General features: G+C 45.4%; 1 protein-coding gene across 4 annotated transcripts in view; it reads left to right on the top strand.

Moving 5' to 3' along the window:
* LOC140729767 (AMP deaminase 3-like) overlaps window positions 1-19,733 on the top strand; it is a 78,066-nt gene that overhangs the window by 12,583 nt on the left and 45,750 nt on the right. For all 4 annotated transcript variants that reach the window (XM_073049962.1, XM_073049961.1, XM_073049960.1 and 1 more), the window contains exons 2-4: window positions 3,779-4,007; window positions 16,371-16,566; window positions 18,337-18,502. In XM_073049962.1, the coding sequence (XP_072906063.1) occupies window positions 3,787-4,007; window positions 16,371-16,566; window positions 18,337-18,502 (583 nt within the window). In that variant the 5' untranslated portion in view covers window positions 3,779-3,786. The remainder of the gene's footprint in view (window positions 1-3,778; window positions 4,008-16,370; window positions 16,567-18,336; window positions 18,503-19,733) is intronic.

Here is a 19,733-nt window from a genome sequence, read left to right as displayed (position 1 = left end):
TTGGTTCTATATCTACACTTGACTCTCTTTTTCCCTTTATATACTTAAAAAAGCTTTTAGTATCTTCTTTGATATTAATTGCCAGCTTCCTCTCATAATTTATCTTTTCCTTCCTAATGACCTTCTTAGTTTCCTTCTGCAAGTTTTTAAACGCTTTCCAATCCTCTATCTTTCCACTAGCTTTGGCTTCCTTGTAAGCCCTCTCTTTTACTTTACTTTGGCTCTGACTTCACTTATCAGCCACGGTAGTGTCCTTCTTCCATTTGAAAATTTTTTCTTATATGGAATATATCTGTCTTGCACCTTCCTCATTTTTCACAGAAACTCCACCCATTGATGCTCTGCTGTCCTTCCTGTTAGTGACCCTTTCTAGTCAACTTCAGCCAGTTCCCCTCTCATGCCATTGTAATTTCCTTTATTCCACTGAAATACAGACACATTGGATTTTATTTTTTCCCTCCCAAATTTCAGTGTGAACTCGATCATATTGTGATCACTGTTCCCTAAGGGTTCTTTAACCTTAAGCTCTCTCATCACCTCCGGATCATTGCCCAACACCCAATCCAGCACAGCTGATCCCCTAGTGGGCTCAACAACAAGCTGTTCTAAAAAGCCATCCCTTTGACATTCTACAAATTCTCTCTCTTGTCCAGTACAAATTCTCAGGTCCAGTACTGGCCTGGTTTTCCCAATCCACTTTCATGTTAAAATCCCCAACAATTATCATGGCATTGCCTTTCTGACACGTCTTTTCTGTCTCCTGCTGTAATTTGTAATCCACATCCCGGCTGCTGTTTGGAGGCCTGTTTACAACTGCCATTAAGGTCTTTTTACCAGTGACATTTCTTAACTGAACCCATAGAGACTCCATACCTTTCGATCTTATGTCATCCCTTTCTAATGAGTCACACCACCCCGTCTGCTTACTGACCTATCTTTCTGATACACCGTATATCATTGGACGTTCAGCTCCCATGACAGCCATCCTTTAGCCAAGTTTCAGAGATGGCCACAATGTCATACTTGCCAATCTGTAGCTGAATTTCAAGATCGTCTATTTTATTCCTTATGCTGCGTGCATTCAAATATAACACCATCAGGAAGGAGGTACAGGAGCCTCCGGTCCCACATCACCAGGTTCAGGAACAGTTCAGGAACTCTTCAACCATCAGACTTTTAAACCAGACGGGATAACTTCACTCCCCCCATCACTGAGACGTTCCAACATCTTCTGGACTCACTTTCAACGACTCTAAAACTCATGTTCTCCATACTTATTGTTGAGTTATTTATTATTATTTTGTTTTCTTTCCCGCTTTGAATTTGCACAGTTTGTTGTTTTTTGCACCTTAGTTCTTTGTCCAGTCCTGTCCTACTGGGTGAGGTTTTTCATTGATTCCATCGTGTTTTCTTTGTACTTGCTGTGAATACCTACAGGAAAATGAATCTCAGGCTTGTATATGTGGCATATTTATATACTTTGATAATAAATTTAGTTTGAACTTTAATCACATATCTGTGTATGGACTCGTATACAGACCAGCCTGGCTAGAGAACAGAGCCTCTGTACAGAAAGATATCGGTTAATCTGACAGGATGTTACTGTGGTAACCTCTACTTTACAAAAAGACCACTCGACAACTTGATGGCCAAAAGAGCATCTTTATCGGGGACAGCAAATGATATTTACAATACAGAGGCTTCCCGGTACCTCGTGCGGCAAGGGTGGAGGAACTATATACAATGCACACTGGGAGTAAAAAGAGCGGAAGTAAAGACCCCGCCAACCCCGGATCCTGCCTCTTGCTACCAACAGCTTCCCGATTAGTATTAACTTACTTTTAATAATACTTACATTACAACAGTTACAGTGAGTACTTCTGGTCTAGATTGAGTGGATGCAGAGATGTTTCCTGTAGTCGGGGTGTCGAGGACCAGAGGATACAGCCTCAGAAAAGAGGGACATCTATTTAGAACAGAGGTGAGGGGCAATTCTTTAGCCAGAATGTATGCAATTCATTGCCACAGACAGTTGTAGAGACCAAGTCATTGAACTGAGGTCAATAGGTTTTGATTTGTCAAGGTGTCAAAGGTTATGGGGAAAAGCCAGGAGAATGGGGTTGACAGGGAAAATCAATCAGCCATGATGGAATGGTGGAGCAGACTTGATGGGTCAAATGGCCTAATTCAGTTCCTATGCCTTATAGTGATATGGGCTCTGTGAGGGACTTGTTTTAATGTAAATCAGGTCTGGTTATTTGGTTTAGTTCTAATCCATTTTAGACCGATGGTTGAACCTCACGATGAAGTTCATCTGTGGACCATTCTCTTCAAAGCAACTGGAAAAATCATGAGATGTTAACATTACACTTCATGATTCACAGAACGAAGTTCAAAATAAATTTATTAGCAAAATATATATATCCCACCATATACAATCCTGAGATTCATTTTCTTGTGGGCATTCACAGTAAATCTAAGAAACACAATAGTAACAAAGAAAGACCACACACAACAGGACGGACAAGCAACCAAAGTGTAACAGACAATAAACTGAGCAAATACAAAAGAAAAAGAGAAATAATGGTAATAAATAAAGAAGTAATAAATATCATTAACATGAGATGGAGAGTCCTTGAAAGTGAGTCCATTAGTTGTGGGAACAGTTCAGTAACGGGGCAAGTGAAGTTGAGTTGATTTGCCCCACTGGTATGTAAAACAAGATCTTACCCCGCAACTCTCCTTTGAATTTACCCCCTCTCACCTCTGGTATGAGACATTTCAACCCTGGGAAGAAGATAAACTCTGTCCACTCTAGCTATGCCTCATAATCTGAAAACCCTCTATTAGATCTCCCTTCAGCCTCCGACCCTCCAGAGTAAACTCAAGTCTGTCCAGCCTCCCACCATTTACACGCGAGCATGTCGACAGAGATGCAAAGCAAAACACGCGGTTTTACCACAGGCACAGAGCGTCAGATAAGCAGCTCTCACAGTGAAATGCTTTCACTAACAACATGGGCTGAGAGTTTGATGTCTTTACTTACCCCACTAGCACTCAGACACACCCACTCTGTGTGGCCTTCGTGGTTATAAATTGTATTTATTTAGAGATTCAGCACAGTTACAGGCCCTCCCCGTCCAACGAGTCCACACCGCCCGATTACACCCGCGGGACTGACTAACACACTAACCCTTACGTCTTTGGGAAATGGGAGATTCATTAATTTACTTGTGGTAATATTGCTTTGTGTTATGTGTGTGAGATATATGTAGTGTGTTGTGCACCTTGGTCCGTAGGAACATTGTTTCGTTTGGTGGTGTACCTGTTGTACAGCTGAACGACAATGAACTTGCCTTCTGATCCCAATGAATCACTTCTGCACCCTCCACAGGAAACGTGGCTGCATGCGTTTGTAATGGATTTGCCCACAGAAGGTGGTAGTAGAGGACAGAGTTTTAAGGTGATTGGAGGAGAGTATGGGGGGATGTCAGAAGGCAGGGTTTTTATGCGGAGAGTGGCAGAAGTGAGGAACCTGCTACCAGGGGTATTGGTAGAGGTGGTAATTTAGGACTTTTAAGAGACTCTCACATTAGTGCATGGATGTTAGAAAAATGTAGGGTTATGTGGGAGGGGAAGGTTAGATTGATCTTGGAGTAAGTTGAAAGGCCAGCACAGTATTGAGGGCCAAAGGGCCTGTACTGTTCTGTGCCTTTGTATATTCCTTGTCCACAGGGAGTTGTTCCACTACAATAATCATCTGCCTTTCTCCCCACAGCCGTGGAGATGCCGAGACAATTCCCAAAGGCCTCCCAGACGGAGGAGGATAAGCACGTGCGGATTATAGCGGAAAAGGTGTTCGCTTCCGTTCTGCGGGAGGAGGATACTAAAGATGCCCTGTCCCTGTTTGACATCGCTGAGGACTGTCCAATCGGGAAGCAGGAGGCGAAGGAGAGGGAGCTGCAGAGGGAGATTGCCGAGCAACAGTCAGAGACGACGGCTAAAAGGTCTGTCCAAATGCAGCTCAGATGAACTGACCGGTTTCTGGTTAATTGGGGCACATTGGGCCAGTACATTTTGGCCCGATTAGGTGGCTGTCCAATTAGCCAAGGTTTCATGGAAGTAGTTAAAAAAGTATTTTTAAAAAAGTCAAAATGGGAAACAAATATGGATTTAAATGAAATACAGAACAAATTAGAACACTGCCAATTGTACTTACTACAGTACTATAAAACTATGTATTAGTTCCTAATAGTCACTGACCAGAGGAATTTATCCAGTGTTCTCAATGAACATAATGAATGCAGACACCTAGTGCAGATAATGGACTGCCTTCATACATGCTTTCAACAACTGTATCCTCCAAATCTCCATTTTTATTGTAACATTCAAGTTCACTGTCAATACCTTCAAATTCTTTGTAGTTCCTAAATTGTTGAAGTAGTGAAAAGGTTTCATTTTCACTCCCAGCCATCTCCGACATCTCCAAGCCTGAACGTTTGAAACCGCAGTGAACAAAACAGTTCTGAATTGTCTTACAGCTGATTGCTTGCCAACTACCAGTGACATAAATCACTACTTTTTGAGCACAAACACACACAGCTTGAAAAACCGTTCGCTGCAAGCTCAGTGTAGTCTCTAATGGCCATGCAAGTGTATGCGTTCAATGCTAGTTAGAATCTGTTCAGCAACAGTCTCCTGTTCCAGTTGAGTGGGATAGTGTCCCAAATAAGTGAAGGGAATCCTGGCTATATTCTCAATTAGGTTTTGTTTTTTAAGAATTGTCCCAAATAAGTGGCTGCCCTGATTAACCGGTGGCTCAGTTATCCACTGTAGATTGTGCCTGTACTGTGTTGAAGGTTAGGGAATTGTGGGAGAGAATAATAATGTCCTGAAATATATTGAAATACCAAGGAGCAGGTGCTGGCAGTCCTGAGGTGGGTAAATGTGCTGAAATGAGGTGAGCACGGGGAGGAAGCATACTCGACTACTGCTACTCTCCCTTCCGCAACGCCTACAAAGCACTTCTCCCCCCTCCATTTGGAAAGTCTGACCATTCCTCCATCTTGCTCCTGCCCAGTCAGACTCATGTTACAAGACCGCTTTGATAGCATCACCTGAGAGGTATTTTGAGCTGAGAACATCTCTGAATACACGGAGATGGCCACAATCTTCATTCAGAAGTGCTATGAAGACATTATTCCTCAAAAATTGGTCTGGATCTACCCAAACCAGAAGCCTCAGATAAATAGTTCAGTGCATGTTGCTCTCAGCGCAAGGGATAAAGCCTTCAGCTCCGGAGACCAACAGGAGCTCAAGAGATGTCGCTGTGATTTACGCAGAGCCATCAAGGTGGCAAAACGGCAACACAGACAAAATCCAATCACAACTCTGTGATAATAACACATGCAGAGAGGACTGCACACCATCGGGACTTCCCGAGGAAGCACAGCAGTACAGCCAACATTGCCGCCTCGCTCCCGGGTGAGCTAAATGCTTTTTACGCTCAGTTTGAGGTTGATAGGACTGAAGCCCCAGGGAAAGCCGCTGACGAGACCTGCTCTTTGGTCTTCTCCGAGGCTGAGATACATAGAACGTTCCAAAGTGTCAACAGCCACAAGGCAGCGGGGTGGAATGGCTTCCCAGAACGCGTCCTCAAAGAGTGTGTGGATCAGCTGCCTGGTGTGTTTATGGACACTTTTAATCCCTCCCACTCCCAGTGTGTAGTGCCCTCCTGTTTCAAATCATCCATTGTTGTCCCTGTACCGAAGAAATCCAAGGTAGTTTGCCTGAACAATTGGAGCCCTGTCGTACTCCCTCAATTATAAGCAAATGCTTTGAGATTACATCTGCAACATGCTGCCACCCACACTGGACCCCTACAATTCGCCTACTGACAGAACTGGTCTAGCGATGATGCCATAGCCACAGCACTACACACCGTCCTGACTCTCCTGGAGAAGAGGGATGCATACATTAGAATGCTGTTCCTGGACTACAGTTCAGCATTCAACACCATAATTCCCTCCGGACTTCCCAGGAAGCTCAGAGACCTCGGCCTGCACCCCACCTTGTGTAGCTGGATCCTGGACTTCCTATTGGATCGCGGACAGGTGATGAGGATGGGCTCCCTCAACTCTGACCCTCAACACAGGTGCCCCCCAGGGTTGTGTCCTGAGTCCCCTTCTCTACTCCCTTAACACCCACGACTGTGCGGCCACACAAAGCTCCAATCTGCTGATCAAATTCACAGATGACACAACATTGATCGGCCTTATTTCTAGCGGTGATGAGACGGCCTACAGAGGAGAGGTTGACACCCTGACACAGCGGTGCCAGGATAACAACCTCTCCCTCCGTGTCCAAAAAACAAAAGAGCTGATTGTGGATTACAGGAGGAACAGAGACAGGCTCGACCTGATCAACATCAATGGGTCTGCAGTTGTGAAGGTGAGTAGTTTCCTCAGTACACTCATCACTAAAGATCTCACCTGGACTGTACACACCGGCTTTATGCCAAAAAAACCACAACAGCATCTCTTCCACCTCAGGTGACTGAAGGAGTTCGGCATGGGCCCCCAGATCCTCAGGACCTTCTACAGGGGCCCCACTGAGCATCCTGACAGTCTGTATCACCGCCTGGTATGGGAACTGCATAACCTTGATTGCCGGGCACTGCAGAGAGTGCAGTGCATCTGTGGATGTGAACTTCCCTCCAATGAGGACATTTACAGCAGCAGGTGCAGAGAGAAGGCCTGGGAGATCACCAGGGCCACCAGTCACCCCAACCATAAACTGTTTCAGCTGCTTCCGTCTGGAAAATGGTGCCACAGCATTAAAGCCAGGACCGATAGGCTATGGGACAGCTTCTTTCTACAAGCCACTAGGCATAAATTCACACGTCTGTACATCCTCACGTTGTGGGATGGATGTAAGATTTAAATAAATTCTAATTCTAAATCTAAGCACCTAGCACCTGATTAGGGCATGGGCTGGGAAGTTGTAGGAAATATCACAGATTCAGGTTCACTTATTGATCATCTGCACACTGAAACGTGGTGAAACGTGTTGTTTGTATTAACCAGCACTAGCTGAAGGATCCCACCCTCCCTGCTCTTGGACTGTTTGTCCCACTCCCATCAGGGAGGAGGCTATGTAGCATCCACACCAGGACCACCAGACTCAAAAACAGTTACTTTCCCCAAGCAGTAAGGCTGATCAACACCTCCACCCACTAACCCACCCCTCCACACTCCCAAACACCACTACTTTATCATTTCCTGTCAGTCACCTTGTGTACAGACACTCCTGTGCCCAGTGTCACTTTATGGACATAAGATCAATCTATGGATATAAGCTATCTTACATATTTTTATTTATTGTGTTTTGTTTGTGCTGCAGCAGGTCAGGGGTAACAATTATTTTGTTCTCCTTTACACTTCGGTATTGGAAATGACTTAAATAGTTTTGAATCTTTTTCGAAGAAAGGGGCAGCCTGTAAGTGTCTCCACACACTCTGGCACTACATAGCACGTCCACAGTGTTCAGCAGAACAACACAGCAACAGCAACAACAACAATAACAAAACAAGCCCCTTTTCCATCCTCCCATCCACCTGTCCCCTCACACTCACAGAGAGGCCTCCAACCACAGACCAGGCTGCATTCGGCCCTCCATCCTGGTCAGATTTACAGAGATCAGCTGTCCAACCTCCAGACTTGCGATCCATTGAGAATGAGCCTCTGGTCTCCTGATAAGCCGGCCTGCAGGCTTCAACTGGGTTCTGGAATCATTATGAATTAACTAAAATGGATTAGCCAGTCTTCAGGGCATAAAAGCAACACACACCAAATCAGTTCAGTTCAGTTTCAGTTTATTGTCATTTAGAAACCACAAGTGCAATGCTTTTAAAAAATGAGATAATGTTCTCCAGAATGATATCACAAAAGTACACAACAAAACAGACTACACCAGAAACTCCACATAACGTTTAGTAATCCCCAAATCCAGAGACCGGAGAGGCTGCTGCATAATAATATCGCGCTACCATCCTATCGCGTTCCAGGAAAGGAGCTCCAAACCCACCAGATAAAACAAGACTACCCAGACACACCAAGTCAGGAGACCAACTCTACCACCCAACAAACCAAAAACTAAAGCTACAAGACCTACACAAAACCACAGTTACATACAGTTATAGTTAACATATAAGTTTCAACAGTGCAGACAATACCATAATTGATAAAAAACAGACCATGGGCCCAGTAAAAATAGTCCAAAGATGTTAAAAGACTATAAGTTCGAAAGAAACCACCACACAGTTTCCACAAGTCCTCAGGTTCCCGATAGACTCGTCATCCCACGCAGGTGGCAGAAGGGAATGCCCCCGCTATGGACTTCCACTGCGCTGCCGGACTCAGCCTCACAGACACAGCACACAATGAAAGTGCCCTGACCGCAGTGGACTCCGAGTCCGTTGAGCCTCCAACCATCCCCTCTGGCACAGCCTCTCTGAGCAACATCCTCTGCCGAGTGCACTACGACGCCCCCGCTGGACACCGGCACCGCGACCCCGAGGACTGGGGACCTGTTCTTCTCAGCACAGACCCGGACCTCACAGCAGCAGCAGCAATGAAGAAGGCCTTCCTGGAGATTTCCAGATGTTCCTCCGTGCTCCCACATCCGTTTTTCATCAGATTAGGATTGTGCACCGCACCCTGCTTAACAAACAACAGACATCAGCTCCGGAGTGGCCGCTGCAAGCTGCGTCACACCGCCATCTTGGTACTGGTTATGGCACAACTGTCTCCATGCTGGAGCAACTCAGCATCTATGAAGGCGAATAAACAGTCGACATTTCAGGCTGAGACCCTTCATCAGGGCTGGAGAGGAAGGGGCAGAGGCCAGAATAAGAAGGTGGGGAGAATGGAAGGAGGCCAGGCTGGTGGTGATGGGTGAGACTAGGTGGTGGGGAAGATGGGTGGGGTGTGGGAGAGGGTTTGAAGTGCTGGGGGGTGATAAGTGGAAAATGTTGTGTATTTAATAATTGACTAATATTTGAGTAATCTTATATATATAATATATTAGTTGATTAAGTTTCCTTTTTCATTTAAATAATTATAGGTTATTTGTAAAATATGTTAATTTCATACGTCATCATAATTCCACATGATACATGCGCACCTTGCTTAAAATAAACTCGAACTGCACCCATATTTTCGGACTCCTGTGAGTTTCTTTGAATTAGTTTAATGGTCTGAAGTTACAAAACATAACATTGGTGACGAGGTATTTAAAAAAGAATCCATGTTGACTGCTGACACAGAGACGTTCGAAATAAAGTGCAAAGCAGCAGGAGCATCAGTGAATAGCCTCTCACCCCAGCACGGGGAGAGACAGCGCAGGTTAAATCAAAATCAGCCAGCACGTGTTCTTCGCAAGGGAAGACACGATGGAGTAAACGGAAGAATTCTGGGTTCTTAAGCTGTGAGTACCAGGTGATACTAATCATTAAGAAAAAATCAGAAATGGCTGGCTACGTCGGAAAGATTGATGAGTTTGATTGCACAACGGATGATTAGCTCATGTATACTGAGCTTTTAGAACTGTATTTTGAAGGAAATGAAATAACCATTAAAAAACGAATGTCAATTTTGCTAAGCATTAGGGTTAACGACATACCGTTTACTTTGAAGTTTGACTGCTCCAACAGAGCCTGCAGAAATGAGCTTTGGTGATTTTGTCAAAGTGATACAGGAGCATTCAGAACCAAAGCTACTGTTGATTTTGGAACGCTTTAGGTTTCATAAACAGATTAAAAAAGAATGGGAGTCTATTTCAGCATTTGAGATTGTCTGAGCATTGTCAGTTTGGTAATGGGCTGAATGATGCACTAAGAGATCGTTTATGGATCGTTTGTGGAATCTTAAAAGGAAGCATTCAGAAATAGCTTGTAACTCAAACAACCTGTGGAAATCACTGTTCCAATGGAAAATACAACAACGATGCAAGGGAGTTGCAGTCAGGATTGAAAGCGAATGTGAATAAAATTGCAGCATCTGAACAGAAATCTGTGTGGCCAAACAAATCGTGTTACTGTTGTGGCAGGGACTCACCGAACAAAAATAAGTGGACTGTGCAGGAAAGAGAAAACACTGAAACATTGCAGTTTCAAAAAGAGCACCAATCTGCATGCTGTTGATGAAATGTCTGATAGTGATGAGAGTAACACAGGAATGTGTAGCCTTGAGATTTACCATGTGCAAATTAACAATAGACCAGCAATATAGCTTATGCCAGAAGTGAACGATAAATTAATTAAAATGGAATTGGACATTGGTTCAGCTGTTTCAGTTTTTCCACAAAATGAGTCTGAACGACATTTCAGAGATTCTAAACTGAAATCTGCAGATATCCAACTCGGAATTTGTACCGGAGAAAGAACAACTTATGAGGGAATGACATTTGTAACAGTGAAATACAACAACCAACAAGCCACATTGACATTGTATGTGGTAAAGACAGAAGGACCAGCATTGTGGGGCCATGATTGGCTGAGACAACTACAACTTGATTGGAGATCCATCGGCAATTTAACTGGCACATCCCCTGCAATGAAGTGAACTAAGAAAGGTACTGGATGATGGCACAGCTGTCTCCATGCTGAACACGATGAGCCATTGCCCAACAGAGGATAGGCAGGTGTTGGTGCCAACCTCTGTGCCTCCAATTGGAAAGCCTGTTTGACCAAGGAAGGGATCATGCTGCTCAAGGGAAGCGTGAAACTGACAAAAGCAGTGGTCCAACTACAAAAGTTTTTGTAGGCAACAGCTGAGAAAGCTTCTGATATGTTAATCAAGCAGTTACTTGTGAAAAATGGCTGGAAGAGAGTTCAAGGAGATTCAGAAATGTTGCAAACAATTGCTTTTGTGAGTATAAAGAGCCAGAATCTACTCTACACGCATTATGGTTATTGCACGAACGTCAAGTGGGAGACTGGATGCTGTCTGTAACATTAGATGCAAAGTAAAGCCCAGCTGGATGAATGGAAAGCCAAAAAGAGAGGAGTCAATAGAGATACGAAAACAAAGGATTGGTCAGATGATAAGGAAACCAGAAGGAGAGATCAGATCATAAAGGGAGCAATAAAAGGATTAACGAGAATACTGCAGTGTATGAAATGCACCCCCACTCCGCCCACCACAAGCTGCAGTTCTCAGTGGCCAAAATTCTCATTCCGGTTCCCATTCCCACTCTAACATGTCAGTTCCTCTTATGCCAAGATGAGGTGTCCCTCAGGGTGGAGGAACAACACCTCATTCCATCTGAGTAGCCTCCAATCTGATGGGATGAACATCGATTTCTCCCTTTGGGAAAGAAATTCCCCCGCCCCCTTTCTCCATTCCCCATTCTGACCTTTTACCTCATCTCATCTGCCTGTTACTTCTCCCTAGGTCCTCTCCTCCTCCTCTTTCTCCTATGGTCCACTCTCCTATCAGATTTCTTCTTCTCCAGCCCTTGACCTTTCCCACCCACCTGGCTTCACCTATCACCTTCCAGCTAGCCTCCTTCCACTTTGCTCACTTTTCTGAAATTCTGGCATCTTCCCCCTTCCTCCCAGTCCTGAGAAAGGGTTTCAGCCTGAAATGCTGACTGTCTATTCATTTCTACAGATCTTGCCTGACCTGCTGAGTTCTTCCAGCACTTTGTGTGTGTTGTGTTAAAGGATGGTGCTTAGCTCTTTTTATACCCACAAATAAGAAATATTCCATTCAAATTTGCAGTTAAGAGTCAGCCAATCAGAAAGCCCCTATTCAGATAATGCAGCACCAAAGAAGTTTCCAGAGCTTTCCAGAATCATGCAAATATAACCACAAGGGAACACACTGAACAATTGCATATACATACTGTGACTACAAGGGGACACACTGAACAATTGCATTAGCCTCGTGATCCAGCACATTATCCTTTGCAACTTCTGTTACCTTCAACAGGACCCCACCACTAAACACATCTTTCCCTCTCTACCCCTCTCCGCTTTTCGCAGGGATCGTTCCCTCCGCACGTCCACACGTCCCTCCCCTCAGATCTCCCACCTGGTACTTATCCCTGCAAGCACAAGTGTGACACCTGTCCCTACACCTCATCTCTTACCACCATTCAGGGCCCCAAACAGTCCTTCCAGGTGAGGCAACACTTCACTTGTGAGTCTGCTGGAGTCGTCTATTGCAACCGGTGCTCCCGGTGTGACCTCTACATCGACGAGACCCGACACAGATTGGGGGACCACTTCGTCGATCACCTACGCTCCATCCGCCACAACATACAGGATCTCCCGGTTGCCACCCACTTCAACTCTCCGTCTCATTCCCATTCGGATATGTCCATACTGCCATGATGAGGCCAAACTCGGGTTGGAGGAGCAACACCTCGTATACCGTCTGGGTAGTCTCCAGCCCCTTGGTATGAACATCGAATTCTCCAACTTCCGGTAATTCCTTCCCTCTCCCTTCCCCCATCCCACTTTCACTCTGCCTCCTCCTCCAGCTGCTTATAACCTCCCTCATGATTCTGCCTTCTTCTACTACCCATAGTGCTTTCCCCTTACATTCCTCCTTCACCTCTCCTGCCTCTCCCCTCCCTGCTTCCCCTCCCCCACCCCTTGATCTGTCCCCTTACGTACTGGTTTTTCACCTGGCACCTACCAGCCTTCTCCTTCCCACCCTCCCCCCACCTTCTTTATTGGGCTCCTGCCCCCTCCCTCTTCAGTCCTGATGAAGGGTCTCAGCCCGAAAGACTGACTGCTCATTTCCACGGATGCTGCCCGGCCTGCTGAGTTCCTCCAGCGTGTTGCTTTGACCCCAGCATCTGCGGAGTATTTTGTGTTTGTGACCAATTGCATATACACACTGTGACCACTAGGGGACAGATTGAGCAGTTTATACACACTAAACAATTACATGTACAGTACGCAAATACTGTAGCAAACAATTAATTGTTAAGCTGCAAGAAGAATAATGCATTTTGTCACAAGAGTGAGATTCTCTCAGATTCTCCTGGAGGTTTTCTGTGTGAATAAAAACTTTTCTATTTCCCAGATGCAGTTTGGTGAACCCTTAATGCGATGTTTGTATTTTCTTTAGCTGTGGGCCAGGGGCCAGGTACCAGGAGCTGGCAAATAGTGTGCCTTTATGAAGGGCTGCAGGACAAGACAGGCCAGTGTGACTAATAAACACAAGAGGTTTTGCGGATGCCAGAAATTCAAAGCAACTCACACACAATGCTGGAGGAACTCAGCAAGTCAGGCAGCATCTATGGAGATGAATAAACAATCAGCGTTTTGGGCTGAGACCCTTCATCAGGACTGAAAAGGAAGGGGGAAGATGCCAGAATAAGAAGGTGGGGGGAGGGGAAGGAGCACTAGATAGAAGGTCATAGGTGAAACCAGGTGGGTGGGGGAGGGGTATGAAGTAAAAACCTGGGAAGTGATTGGTGGAAAAGGCAAAGGGCTGGAGAAGAAGGAATCTGATAGGAGAGGAATGGGCAACAGGAGGAAGGGAAAGAGATTCAGGAGAGGTGAGAAGCATGAATAGGGGATTGCAGAGGTGGGGGTGAAAGATTAACAAAAGTTGGAAAGATCTTTGTTCGTGCCATCAGGTCAGAGACAAGACGCATTGATGATAGAAAAAATGAGGGTTATGTAGGAGGGAAAGGTTAGATTGATGTTGGAGTATATTAAAAGCTGGCACAACATCGTGGGCTGAGAGGCCTGTAGTGTGCTGTAATGTTCTGTGGGATATAACGCCATGTGAAAGGTGAATGTAAATAAAACGGCGAACATCAAAACATCATCGTGATGAATGGACTCAGTTTGAAGCGATGTCTATTTAGTCCTCTCCATAGATGCTCCCTGATCCGCTCAGCTCCTCCAGCATTTTGCTCTGGATTTCCAGCATCTGCAGAACCTCTTGTTTTCACATTAAATGGGCTGTTGTCATTGACAGTCAGCAGATGAAACTTCCTTCAGCATCGTATTTCCCAGTAAATGGAGAAAACTACTGGAAAGGTGAGATTTTTCCATTTGACCATAAGACACGAGCAGAAATAGGCCATTGGGTCTATTGTGACTGACTGATGTCACTGAAGCTGGTGATACAGAAATTTTTATTCATCACCATGAGCCAGCATTCTCAGGGAGACACTTGTGGTAGAATCTCTCACTCAAAAGTACATTTATGTACCCACAAGATCAATAGGTGATTCTATACAGTTACAATGGCACTGTGTACTTTAATATTGCAGACTGCCAATGCTTTCTTTGAATTGCATTTCTACAGTGGGAGACACCTTTTACCTTGTTACCAAGTTACACCAAGATACCTTGGCCAGGACACACTAATTGATGCAAATAGTTTTAAAAGCTTCTGAAGACACATGCTGAAGGTTTAGTGTTTTGTGTGCTGACTCTCCGAGTACACAAGTTTGCCCCACCATTGATAGATCAGCAATTTGATGTGTGAAGTGATAGTGTCAGTCTGGTCTGCAATGATGCAAAATACTTCAACCCATTCATTACTGGATTGATAAGAGCAATTAACACAATCCCATTGTTGTCATGCAAATGTCTATCACCATTTTGCAAACCATACCTTTCAGTCTGTGGGGCAGCCTCTGCTTCTCTCTTCAATTATCTGCTTACAATTTACATTTGGAACTGAAGAACTGGTTCTTTCTTGTTTGAAAGCCAAAAGAGAAGTAGTGAATATGGCCCAGTCCATCACGGGTAAAGCCCTCCACCAAAGAGAAGTAGTGAATATGGCCCAGTCCATCACGGGTAAAGCCCTCCACCAAAGAGAAGTAGTGAATATGGCCCAGTCCATCACGGGTAAAGCCCTCCACCAAAGAGAAGTAGTGAATATGGCCCAGTCCATCACGGGTAAAGCCCTCCCCACCATTGAGAGCATCTACATGAAGCATTGCCGTGGAAAAGCAGCATCTATCATCAAGGGCCCCCAGCATCCAGACCATGCTGTCATCTCGCTGCTGCCTTGAGGAAGGAGGTCCAGGGGCTTCAGTACCCACACCACCTGGTTCAGGAACAGTGACTGAATTCGCAGGAGTTCACTCAACCATCAGAGGGGATACATTCACACAACTGCACTCACCACATCACTGAACTGTTCCCATCACTTTCAAACACTCTTCATCTCATGCTCTTGATATTTATTGCTTATTTCTTTTTTAAATTATTTTTTCTTTTATATTTTGTTGTCTTTTGCACATTGGTTGTTTGTCCATCCTGTTGGGTGCCGTCTCTCATTGATTCAGTTGTGTTTCTCTGTTCCTTAAGGTTGTTATAGCTGGGGGTGGAGGAGGTAGTGGGGACAAGCTCCCACTACCTAGCAAATGCTCCCAATGGCGTGTGTCTCAAGTAGCCTCTGACTAACGTCCAGCTCCTGTCCTTCAAGTGTGACTTAGCTACTAAGCCCAGCGGATCCATATCTACTGACAGGAGAAGGGGCAGAGGTGGGTTACTAGCTCCTTAAAACCAATTGTTTTGGGCAGATGGGATGTGCAGCTCATCTAGGAGAAAGAAAACTCTGATTTCAAACCTCTACTGCCTTATGACTATATCCACTCATGGGGAAGTCTTCGGGAGTAAACCCTGAGGGAAAATCCGGAGCTGGAGTCCCTACGTTGAGTTCAACCTGACTGGCAATTCCTGCGATGTTGCTGGTATCAAGCCGTATCAGTCTCTGCCGTTCCTTTGGATTCATTGGCTGTGTGGAAAAGAGGGGCTTGCTGCATGGGCAACAGCTTGCTTTCCGTATCGCACTGCCCTGGATGCATATCACGTAGACAGCTGGAACGCAGCATCCATGGTTAACCACGACCAATGGGTGGCCTCATTGTGTGTACTGTGCGCGCCAGCAAGAAAGCAAATCACATGGTTGTATATGGTAATACATATATATATTTTTTGAAAATATATTTTGATAATAAATAAATTTATTTATTAACTTTGAATTAATAACTGCTGTATTCATGTAACTGCGGAATAACCCCTAGAGAGAGAGAAGAAATTCAACTCACGAGAGAGCATAGGCCATCAACTTTTTTGCTGTTGATGTTTCTGTAGCAGGCAATTTCTTTTTTACGAGGTCAAGTTGCTAGCTTGACATTCAACCCAGCACGGATGGAAAGCGTGCACGGGAGCTGGCTGGATTCGAACTCAGGACCCTCCATCCCAAAGTCCAGCGCTAATGCCACTATGCTGCCAGCCAGCAGAATAACCCCTAACATACCTGTCCCTTCTTCGCCCTCCTCAGCTCATGTGACTGATCTTCTGTTTTGCTGATCTCTCCCTGCAGGAAGAAGAGTTTCCGGCTGATCCGATCACATTCCTTGTCGCTGCAGATCCCTGCCTGTGATGGAGCGCTCACAATGCCTTCTCCAGCCATGACACCTCAGACACCCAGTCAGAATCTGCCCCTCTTTGGGATACAGTTACCCTATGAAGTGCCTGAGTTTCAACGAGTGACCATTAGTGGAGACTACTGTGCTGGGGTAATCAATCCCAATCCCAATCAGAATTAGTGGGGAATACTGCGCTGGGGTAATTGGATAAAATTGGATAGGTATATGGACAGGAAAGGAATGGAGGGTTATGGGCTGAGTGCAGGTCGGTGGGACTAGGTGAGAGTAAGCGTTCGGCACAGACTAGAAGGGCCGAAATGGCCCGTTTCCATGCTGTAATTGTTATATGGTTATATGGTTAATCGATCCCAATCCCAATCGGAATTAGTGGGGAATACTGCGCTGGATAATCAATTCCAATCCCAATCGGAATCACATTTACTATCACTGACATATGTGATGAAATTTGTTGTTTTTGGGCAGAGTACAGGGCAATACATAAAACATAGCATGACTGGCTGATGGAGGTCTTTAATGATGGATGCCACTTCTTGAGGCATCGCCTTTTAAAGATGCCCTGTATCCTGGGGAGGCGAGTGCCCATGATGGAGCTGGCAGAGTTTACAACCTTCTGCAGTGGCCTCTCCAGACCAGTCACTGATGCAGCCACTTAAAATGCTCTCCACAGTACATCTGTATAAATTTTCTAGTCTTTGGTGACGTACCAATTCTCCTCAAACACCCAATGAAATATAGCCAATGTTGTGCCTTCTTTGTAATTGTATCAAAGTGCTGGGCCCTGGATAGATTCTCAGATATGTTACCACTGACCGATAAACTTGAAGCTGCTCACCCTTCCCCATAACTACCTCGACTATACCTCTTCCCACCCTGCCAAATGTAAAAACGCTATTCCCTATTCCCAGTTCCTCCGTCTCCGCCGCATCTGCAATAACAGAATACAGAATAAAGTGTCACAGTTACAGAGAGAGTGCAGAGCAGGTAAATGATAAGGTGCAAGGTCATAACGAGGTATGTTGAGATCAAATGTTCACCTCATTGTTCAGTCATCTCATAACTGCAGGATAGAAGCTGCCCTTAACCCTGGTGGGGTGTGCTTTCAGGATTGTGTATCTTCTGCCCAGTGGGAGAGGGGAGAAGAGGGAATGTGGGTGGAGTGTTTGAATTACACTGCCTGCTCTGCCAAGACAGTGGGACCCACAGGACCCCTTTAAATCTTCTCCTGGCCTTGTAATTTTAGACTCCTTTGCCCTGGGGAAAAGGCCTCTGTGAGGAGAACCCTTGCCCCCGCAGCATTCTGGGAAAACAGCCCCAGATTATACAGTCCTTCCTCATGACAAGCACTTTGGTCCAAGTAACATCATTGTAAATCTCTTTTGCGTGTTTTCCGGCCTCACTATACAAGGAGGCCAACATGGCGCAGTCCTCCGGTGCCCTAGCCTGGCTTGGCAGGCGCAGTGCCGTCAGGGTGTGAGCAGGGCTGAGGGAGATGGTGAGATCAGGCCACCTGGGAGGAGGATTTGGAGAGGGAAGGAGGGGCAGTTTGAGATTGTGGGCTGAGGGATGTATTGTGAAGGAATTGATAAAGATTAGGTTTCCTTGACACATGCATTGAAGCAAACAGTGAAATGTCATGTTTGTGTTAACCACCAACACAATCCAAGGTTGCAAGTGTCACTACGCTTGCCCCACCAACATAGCGTGCCCACAGCTTATGCACACGTCTTTGGAATGTGGGAGGAGACCAGAGCTCCTGGAGGAAACCCAAGTGGTCACAGGAACAATATACAACTTCCTTACAGATAGTGTTGGGAATTGAAATCCATCTGGTGATAAAGCGAAAGGTTAACCACTGCGTTATGTGCTTCCCTTGATGTTCATGCTGTTGTCTTAACACAGATTACTGTCGAAGACTACGAACATGCTGCCCGAGGGCTGATAAAAGCTATATTCATTAGAGAGAAATATATGCGCCTGGCCTACCAAATGTTCCCCCGTATAACGAGGCAGTACATGCGGACGATCAAGGACGATCAGTGGCCGGAGGAAGACGAAGTGATGCCCGGTAAGTGCATTCGTTTCTCTCTGAGCCTGCAAAAAGACCCTTTGCCTGACCAATCCATGGGGTGTAGGAGGGCAGAAAGGGACTTGTTTTTGCTGCTGTTGTTTTGATCAAGTTCAAGTTTATTGTCATCTAACTGTACATATATACAACCCAACGAAACAACGTTCCTACAGACCACGGTCACCCACAATACATATATACAACCCAACGAAACAACGTTCCTCCGGAACACGGTCACCCACAATACATATATACAACACAACAAAACAACGTTCCTCCGGACCACGGTCACCCACAATACATATATACAACCCAACGAAACAACGTTCCTCTGGACCACGGTCACCCACAATACATATATACAACCCAACGAAACAACGTTCCTCCGGACCACGGTCACCCACAATACATATATACAACCCAACGAAACAACGTTCCTCTGGATCACGGTCACCCACAATACATATATACAACCCAACGAAACAACGTTCCTCCGGACCACGGTCACCCACGATACATATATACAACCCAACGAAACAACGTTCCTCCGGACCCCAGTCACCCACAATACATATATACAACCCAACGAAACAACGTTCCTCCGGACCACGGTCACCCACAACACATATATACAACCCAACGAAACAACGTTCCTCCGGACCACGGTCACCCACAATACATATATACAACCCAACGAAACAACGTTCCTCTGGACCACAGTCACCAACAATACATATATATAACCAAACGAAACAACATTCCTCCGGACCGCAGTCACCCACAATACATATATACAACCCAACGAAACAACGTTCCTCAGAACCCCAGTCACCCACAATACATATATACAACCCAACGAAACAACGTTCCTCTGGACCACAGTCACCCACAATACATATATACAACCCAATGAAACAACGTTCCTCTGGACCACAGTCACCCACAATACATATATACAACCCAACGAAACAACGTTCCTCTGGACCACGGTCACCCACAATACATATATACAACCCAACGAAACAAAGTTTCTCTGGACCACGGTCACCCACAATACATATATACAACCCAACGAAACAACGTTCCTCCGGACCCCAGTCACCCACAATACATATATACAACCCAACGAAACAACGTTCCTCTGGACCACGGTCACCCACAATACATATATACAACCCAACGAAACAACGTTCCTCCGGACCCCAGTCACCCACAATACATATATACAACC

This window comes from Hemitrygon akajei, chromosome 6 (genome assembly GCF_048418815.1).
Source record: "Hemitrygon akajei chromosome 6, sHemAka1.3, whole genome shotgun sequence".
Taxonomy (NCBI): domain Eukaryota; kingdom Metazoa; phylum Chordata; class Chondrichthyes; order Myliobatiformes; family Dasyatidae; genus Hemitrygon; species Hemitrygon akajei.
The sequence above is the reverse complement of the archived record's forward strand: the minus strand, read 5'-3'. Positions and strand labels throughout refer to the sequence as shown.